Genomic DNA, 8,667 nt, shown 5'->3' on the forward strand with positions numbered 1-8,667 from the left:
GAATTTACATCAGAATTTAGGTGAAATTTTTTATCCAGAAGCTACTTTTACCATATTCAATTAAATGTAGCTTCTTCTTCCAATCTTTGTGATTGGTGGAATCGAGTGCTGCACTGAGGTCTAACAGGACAAGCACAAAGCTGAGTCCACTGTTAAAGCCCATAAGAATATAATTTGTAACCTTTATTAGTGCTGTTTCTGTCCAGTGATGTATTTAAATGCAAATAATCAGTTAACTGTCTGACATCTACTTTTTGAAGAATTTTTGAAATAAAGATTTTGGATCGAGTGCAAGATTTTTATTTCCCACTACTTTAAAAGCGTGTGGTGCATAGCCTGTTAATAAAGATAGATCAATCATACTTAAAACTGAAGCATTAATTAATGGCGAAACCTCTTTGAGACATCTTGTAGGAATGGCATCAAGAAAGCACACTGGTGGTTTAGAGGGAAATTGATCAAAGAGAAAGTGAAGTAAATATCAGTAGTTATTAGAGTTGAGAATGAATTAATGAATGAATTAAAACTCTGTGTCTTTAGTTAATTAATAAGATGGAGTGAAAGGTTGCTGCTACTCCTCCTCAGCCTGTACGTCCAGGATGCTGATAGTATAACTTGGGTAACTTGGGGGTGTTGATTAATTTCAACTAACATATATTCATCCAGCTATTACAAAGTCTCTGAAAGGCCAAGTAAATCACTGTGTTGATCAATTATTAAATCATATTAACACAAACTTAGACTGTGTCACGGTCCTGGGTCATTTGACCCAGTGTATTACGTTTTCTTATATTTTGATATTCATTGTTTATGTTTAAGTCTCATTTAGTAATCTAAGCTCATTTCTATTTTGCCTGCCTTCCCCTGTTATAGTTTATTATCTATTAGATTCTCCTTGTGTCGTCACCCCTTGTGTTTATGTCTTCTGTGCCCTTCATGTGTTTCAGTAATGTCGTTGTCTCCCATCTTCTCCTCTTGTTTTCATGTTTTCCCTCGTGCTCATTTCCGCCCATCATGTGTGTTTTTACGCAGCTATGTTCTGTTTTGGTTATGTCTGTCTCATCTCCAGTACCGTTTTTTTTCCTCTGTGTGTTTATAGTGTGCGTGTTCCTCGTCAGTTTGTCATGTTAAGTCTGCATGTTTTAGTCTGCCATGTGTTTCATGTCTGCGTCTCATTATGTTTCCTGTTTTACTGTGAAGAGTCTGGTGTTTCCATGTTCAGTTTCTAGTTTCACTTCCACTGTGGCGTCATTATGTTCAAGCTAATCAGCTGTTTCCACCGTGTGTTTCCACTTCCCCTGATCCCCTTAATGTCTGTATTTAGTCTGTGTGTTATTCATTCCTTGTCTGTTTGTCCTGCTATTCTGCCATGCTCTCCGGGGTTTTCACGTACTCATGCTAAGTCTTCACATTTCAGGTTTTTCATGTCAGGATTTCCATGTTCATGTTCAAGGTTTTTTATGTTCAGCCTTAACCTAAACTTGGTGAACTAAGTGTTTAGTTTTGCCTTTGCGTCTTGTTTCATGCAGCTAAAAACCAGCCTTCAATAAATAGCTCGCTTTCAGTTAATGTTAAGTTTGTTTCTACACTTTTTGATTCTCCACTCCACACAGTCTGCATCCACTGACTGTGACATAATGTTTAATACTCCACCTTTAATTTATTTAGGTGTAGTTCGGGGTATTATGAGTCTTTCTTTGTGAATTTTGAATGTTTAATTTGTTTTGCCTTTTCTTTGTTTCTATGGTGATGAGGTTTGGGGACAATGACAGGAGGAGAGAGAAATATTATAGTAGATAATATTCTAAATGTCTATGATAATAAATTGAATGGATTGCACAGCAGGTCACCATTTAGCACTGTTGCCGGGTTAAAACCTTAAGGCAGTCTGTGTTGTGTTGACATGCATAATAGGTTATTTGTTCATTCAAAATTTGTGTCACTGTAAGTGTGAAATGTTGTCATCGTCTCTTTGTCTTGGTTCTGTAAAGGTATGGAAACTGCACTGGAAGTACCACCCCTCTCACAAAGTGACAATAGGGATAAGCAGATGACTGTTATAATTATTAGTATTAAGAAAGGTTATTTAATAGCATTAACATAATCTTTGTCATCTAACATGAATTCATGTAGAAATAAAAACTGTGTTAGTGCTGAAGAAATCTTTTGAGTGCACTGACCTAAATGTGTCAGAGGCCCAGAATTTCTTCCCACCCGAGTCGTAAACCACTGGAATGTAAGTTCAGACTCTTTCTAGTCACATTCAAATTAGACACACTGTTTGTGATAGTGAGCCATTTTAACTAATGAAGTGACAAGTGATATCACCTCACCCACACAGCCTCGGTCTTCCAGTGATCTTTATATTTGTTAACAAGGAGGGTTGTTTAAGCCTCTAAAGATGTAGTCTTCAGCAAACTTTGATTATTCAAACATTCATCATAGACAGTCTCTACTTGATGTCTTGAACAAGAAGGCCTCAAATCAGTAAGAAAATTAAGAAATCTCCTAAAGCATGAACATGGACATCCTGATGGCCTTATTCACATTTAGGATTCCCGCAGTGGCTGCACCTCCAACATTAACGACTCGTCTTCACATGAAAAGGCGATCGTCAGGAACGCCCTAATGAATTGTTCCAGCGAGACATATAGCCTGGGCTGACCACTTCAGGTACACATCATCACCAAGTGAGGACTGCGACAACACTCTCCTGTGCAGCGCTTTACTCTCCAGCAAACGAGATGGAGAACCAGACAGGGAACTTGAGCACTCTGTTGTCTCTCTCGGATCCAGCCAGCAGTGCTCAGATGGCTCTGCTCAGCAACACCACCACCTACCTGGCTAAGATTGCCATTGTTCTTCATGATGCTCCACACAAGATGCTCACCTTTACTCAGGTAACAAAGATTCAGAATTACAAAGCTATTTGCACTCTGCAACCTTTTTTTCTTCGCTATCATGTTGATTGCTGCTGTACACTGCCTGTGTGTGCTGATGTAAACAGGAAACAGAAGGGTGGTTGCTTGCAACCAGCAGAAGGAAATGCTATAAAAAAAGAGAGTGCAATGGCAAGAAACTAGACCAGAAATTTGTTTGCTTCAAAATGAAAGTAGAACTGGAAATAGGCAAAGAGTAGAAATAAAGCTGCATGTAAATAAAACAGACAAGAGGTCGTGGATTGGCTTTTTTTCCTCCCAATCAGTCAGACAGGAAGGGTCTTTTTTTCTTTCTAAATACCTCATTAGGAGAATCTAAAAACATAAGATAGTGGGGATTTGAAATTGCTATGCTCAACAGTAATGTCTTTCACATGTCAAGCACTAACTTGCATTGTGATGCATGTGCAGCTGATGGACAAGCTGACCCTGTTCTTCTCTGAGGATCGAAAATCTATTGAGAACAACGTCAGAGTTTGTTTATCAACAAACAAATGTTTTGTCAAGGTAAGATTTTACATATTTAATAAATGATGTTGTAAGAACTACTTCAAAAAGGAAGTTTCTGTTCAGTTGACTGAGATTTTTTTTTTTTTCAGGTTCCAATTGTGCCATATTCACTCAATAGTAAGAGAAACTACTGGAAGTTGGACTTGACTCAGATCACAGCGAAGATGAGACGTCGGCACTTCGGCGGCATCCTGCAGCTCTTCCCCGATCTGGCCTGCGAGATGCAAAAGGAGAACCGGAGCAAACAATCGCAGCATTGCGCAACTCCCAGCTCCCATGAACTTGAAGCTCGCAGATCTGTTCGTATCCAGCGTGAGGTGAAGTTCAGAGGTCCTTTCTCCATTGATTCCCTCCTAAAAACTGATGAACACTCTGCTCAGAACCCCAGAGCTTCTCCTCTCTCTGGTGTTCCTCTTAGAGTGGAACAGCCGCCTTATTATACACCGTCCAAACAAGCTGGAACAAAGAGAAGCTTCAGCGGGGACTCTGAGGGGCCTCTCACCCTAAAAACTGCAGCTGTAACTTCCCCCATCTACTTAGCCAATGGCAGAGGTTATTTTGGATGTGGAACTGTTCACCCCATCAAGCCGATACCTACTTACCCTGAGCCCACAGTCTTCCCCAGACCCAGTGCCTCTTATTATGCCACCCCACATGGCAGTTATGCAACATCTGTACCAGCATTCATGCATGATGCTCGAGGTTTTTGGTTGTAATCCTTCTCCCCACCCTTTGTTTCTCCCTCCCTACATCTTTCCTCTTCTGTGCTCAGTCATTTGTAGATGCCTTTGGATTTGCGGTTACCAGAAAACCACTCACCTGGAATAGTTAAGAAACCGTTTCTCCCCTTGATTTTCACTAGGTTGTTCTGCCCTCTCTAGCGGTCACGTTTGAAGCTAGGACAGGCACAGAAAAAAGGCAATGTCTCGTCTCCAGGGAGCTCCCGGTGTGTTGTCTGCTCAGTAGGATTTACCCAGTACGCACTTTGACTTATTTCGACTTTGATTCAGAAACCTTGGATTTCTTTCCTGCCAGCCCCATCACCCATGAGCCTTGTAGCTCTGAAGGTAACCCCTTTGCCAAATTTTCATGTAAAAGGTGTAAAAAATCCTTTGAAATGCTCCTGTTTAGATCTTTCTGCCCTTATGAAATCATCACATTCTCAAGATTGTGTCCTGAACTCTGCCTCTCTTGATGTATGTGTACCTGATGCAGAGGATTGTGGGTACAATTCTCAGGAAAAGGCAGGATAAGCTAGCTGGACATTGTGGTAGCGGGCATATTTTACTGTATTGTAAATACTATGTTGTGTTAATATATTTTTTTGTTCTTCATTAACTGATAGTTAATCACCTATAGTGACACTGGAATTTTTTTTAACTGTTTCTTTTTCTTTTTTTTTCTGTGTTATTTTAGTGATTGTGTCAGTAATATTTTAACCCTGGTCCTGCTGTCCCTTGTAGGTTACCTGGTAGCTTCTCTGGGAGTAGTACTGAAGTAAATGAAGTAGCTGAATTGTGTGCAGTAGAGTGGGATCACAGAATTAGAGTGTAGTAACTGAATAGCGCTCCACACTGTGCTGCAACCTCTGTCAGTCTCCTTGTTTCTTAATGGAACTTTTTAGTCGAACCAACATGTATTTTCTGTTGGGGTTTTTTGTTTGTTGTTGTTGTTTTTTTTAAAATTCATTGATATTTTTTTGCATAGTTAATAAAGCTGCTTGTAACAGCAACTGGAGATTTTCAAATGCAGTGTTTGTCTTCATTTAAAAAAAGAAGTCACCTCTTTGCAGGGCCACACATGCATCATTCTTCTGCTAACCATTGCAGCACCACTAAGCTCTCAACTCTCTGGACCCCCAGAACTATCTGTTCAGTTCAGTGGTCCTTTTCTCCAACGATTCCCTTCTGAGGACTGACCCCTCTGCTCAGGACACCAGAGCTTGTCCTCGCTCCAGTGTTCCCCTCAGAGTGGAGCAGCAGCATTATGCATCCTACACACAGGTCCCAACAAAGGGAAGAGTCTCCTTGCCCTTCCTTTTGCAGAATATAAGTGGAAAATCTTTGTCTACACAGCAGGGGTTCAGCTAATCCAGAGTCTGTGTACCCTGAGCCCAGTGTCTTCCCCAGAGCCCGCGCCCCTTATTTCACCAATCCACACAGCAGCTATACAACTCTGTACTAACAATTACCCAGGATGCTTTAGTCTCTTTAGTGTTTATGTCTGCAATTCCCTCACTCTTTATCATCATTACATATTTCAGCTTCTCTATACAGCATGCACAATTCACATACTTCCTCCTAAAGTTATCCCTTTGACCTTGACTCTCTGCATCACGGATACCTGGAAGGTGTGCTTATGACTACACTTTAAAATGCAGGAAAAAAGTACACAATATCTAAGGCTTCTCAGCATACTTTATTATAAATCCTTTTATTTTGCTGACAGAGTGACAACATGCACCCCACCCCCAAATTTTATTTTTTTGAAAACAGACATCACAAGGATTTAGACTGATTACAAGACTCAAGAGAGGAGACACAGCAGGTACCAGGCATTAGTCAATGATGACAGACTGGCTGATTAGCGGCTCAGAGTTGGTCCATCAAAGTGGGCTGAGTGCAGGCGTGAACTGTATGGAGGGCCACAAGTGCCAAAAGAATAGAAATAAATACATCATTAAATACTAAATGTGCCATTAATAAATTAAAATTGAAAATAACTAATTAAATATAGAAATGATTAAATATGAATTAATTTCATTTTTACAATATTTGATAACTTATTTCCAATTCTATTCATCAATAACAAATCTAAATAATGATTTACTGATTATTTCTTTAATTCTTTTTGGTACTCAATACTTCTGTGTGTGTTTGAAGTTGGATAACGCTGGTATACTCTCACTTTTTAAGCCCAAAACTAACAAAATGAAATAACCATACTATTTTTTAATAAAGAAGAAATATTTATTGATCCAAAGACAGGTTTTATCTATCTTGGTATCACCAGTACTGGTTTTATTTTGTTGTATTTATCCGCGACACCTTAAAGGCCAGTCCCTGAAAATATTGTCGGACATAAACCAGGTTGGGGAACACTGCCTTAAAACACTCTAGTCTGAATGACTGAATTGACTTTGGACTCCTGAAGGCCACAAGGATGATTGTCAAATTGTGGAGAAAAATTGAGGTATCTTTTAGGAATAGATGAAAGTGTTAACTTGTTGTATTACACTGGATGAAACTGACTTATATAATCAGAGAGCTACTCATTACTTTTAGCAAATTTTCAGATTTTCAGATGTAACTGCTGTGTGTGGGTTGGAGAAATGCAGAGGGCAATGGAGGGGGAGAGGTCCGGGCACAGGCGTCCCCTTGGTGGGCTCCACAGCTTCACAGCAATGGGTTCCTTGTTGTGTCCTTCCATCTGCTGAGGGAATAAGGTTCACTTATTCCTTCAGCAAACTTTCCCGGCTGAAGTTTGAAGGAGTAGAGGCTCCTCAGAGTCCCAGATGAAGTGCCACGCTGCCCCGACTTGTCTGTGTGTGGGCCTCGAACAGAGCTTGCTTTGAAGTAACAATGCTGTGATCTTTGCTGTGATCTGACTAGGAGTGACTGGAGTCAAGTTTCCCACAGCTCTCTCCAGTGATTTTTGGGAGCACTATACCTGGGGGGGGATCTAGTATACTTCAGCTAATACAACCGGGTCTTGGTTTTGTTGTTGTTGTTGTTTTTTAAGCAGTTTAAATAAGAGTTAATATAGTATAAAAAAATAGATAGAGACTCTAAGATGCATTATCAGAGATTAGCAACTTCATCTTGTCTACTACAAAATACCAGACTGAAAATGAAAGTTCTTAAAGATAACTGAGATAATTAAAAGTTTCTTTTAACTCCCACCAGAGTTAAAGTTTGCATCGAGCCTGCAGCATTTTGGAAGGCTTCCAGGTAGTGGGGGTGCTCTCTCTGAGCAGACTTAGCTGATACACCAGAGCTCCAAACTTCCTTATCTGCCTCATGTTTCTTGAAGAGTGTAATCCCACAGAGTACTGCAATTACAACCTTGCTCAGTGTCCTGATGTGGACCTTATGCAGTAAACTGTGCGTATGTCCTTTGGAACAACAGGGGAATATTAAAGCTTGGAGATGGCTCAACATTTTTTTTTGTCAATTTAGGTTATTTGTAAATAGAAATGATGTGATTGGAGTTCCACCTCCATTAACTATAAAAGAACAAGTCTCTGTTCTGTTCATATTTTATATTTACTTAATATGCACGTTGGAAAAAGCCAGTGTGGTGGTTTAAAAAAAATGCATCAACATTTAACAGAAACAAAACAAGTGACAAAGCCATTATGAGCCACTTGACTAGATCTATTACTGTCACAGGGTTAACAACTCTGCAATAAACCCCACAGCTGATTTTTTGGGTTGTTACTGCCACATAGTACCTGAGCAAACCTGAGGTCAGGAAGTACAAGTGAGCTATCTTGGTGTTCATGATTTAAAAAGATGCCCACTGTCATTTTTTAATCAGTGGAATGTAACATAATAGAGAACATTTTTGCAGCTGAAATGTAATTCATGAGGAAAATGTGCACTACATAAAGTTAAGCTTTCACAAGAGAGAACTATGAATTAAACATATAGTGGAACTTTATAATCTGTCCAGTTTTAGGTAATGCAGTCAGTATATACATGCTTTGTCTAGGGGCACATTTGATATGTAGATTGGGTTCTTCCTGTTTTTGGGCGTTGGAGCTTTAGCACAGCTGCCCCTTCAGAAGTTAAGCCTTTGATTATGTAGATGACCCCACCCAAGGATTCAGACCGTTCTCACTATCAGTACATTTCCATTAACATGGAATACACATTACAATACAATTTCAATTCAATGTTTGGTTACTTCAGGGTTTGTAAAGACAGACTTAAAAACACTGACTTTAAAAGTCGGAGTATAACAGGCATAGTTGTTAAAGAATAATGTACTATGTTCAAACCACTAAAGCAGACCATTAAGTCACTCCTTTGTTAGTTTTCTTCAGTGTCAAAAGCTCACAGAAAGCATCACCCTTCCTATTGAGAAGTGAACTTCAAACATCTTTCCTCCATAATCCACCTTAAACTGCTCACTGAGCAGGGCTTTGTCACGTCTTACTCTGTGACCAGTTTATATTGATACGTTGGTTTTCTTTGCTTTTCAACTCATCTGTGCT

General features: G+C 39.6%; 1 protein-coding gene across 2 annotated transcripts; it reads left to right on the plus strand.

Moving 5' to 3' along the window:
- Positions 1 to 443: 443 nt before the first annotated feature.
- Positions 444 to 5,280, plus strand: LOC146493383 (forkhead box protein H1-like). 2 transcript variants are annotated; one of them, XM_085147785.1, is made up of 4 exons: positions 444 to 1,417; positions 2,554 to 2,900; positions 3,351 to 3,446; positions 3,539 to 5,280. In XM_085147785.1, the coding sequence occupies exons 2-4, from the start codon at positions 2,745 to 2,747 to the stop codon at positions 4,163 to 4,165; spliced, it is 879 nt and encodes a 292-aa protein (XP_085003911.1). In that variant the 5' UTR covers positions 444 to 1,417; positions 2,554 to 2,744; the 3' UTR covers positions 4,166 to 5,280. The 2 variants fall into 2 exon arrangements, with proteins under 2 accessions (XP_085003911.1, XP_085003912.1); XM_085147786.1 differs by having other exon boundaries at positions 444 to 2,900.
- The last annotated feature ends 3,387 nt before the right edge of the window (positions 5,281 to 8,667 follow it).

Source organism: Neolamprologus multifasciatus, chromosome 22 (genome assembly GCF_963576455.1).
Source record: "Neolamprologus multifasciatus chromosome 22, fNeoMul1.2, whole genome shotgun sequence".
NCBI classification, from domain to species: domain Eukaryota; kingdom Metazoa; phylum Chordata; class Actinopteri; order Cichliformes; family Cichlidae; genus Neolamprologus; species Neolamprologus multifasciatus.

What these genes read in the sequence shown, in the direction of transcription:
- LOC146493383 (XM_085147786.1), top strand. Translation starts at nt 2,745, where the DNA reads ATGGAGAACCAGACAGGGAACTTGAGCACTCTGTTGTCTCTCTCGGAT. An exon ending in AGATGCTCACCTTTACTCAG is followed by an intron (nt 2,901 to 3,350) that starts GTAACAAAGATT and finishes ATGCATGTGCAG; the next exon opens with CTGATGGACAAGCTGACCCT. An exon ending in CAAACAAATGTTTTGTCAAG is followed by an intron (nt 3,447 to 3,538) that starts GTAAGATTTTAC and finishes TTTTTTTTTCAG; the next exon opens with GTTCCAATTGTGCCATATTC.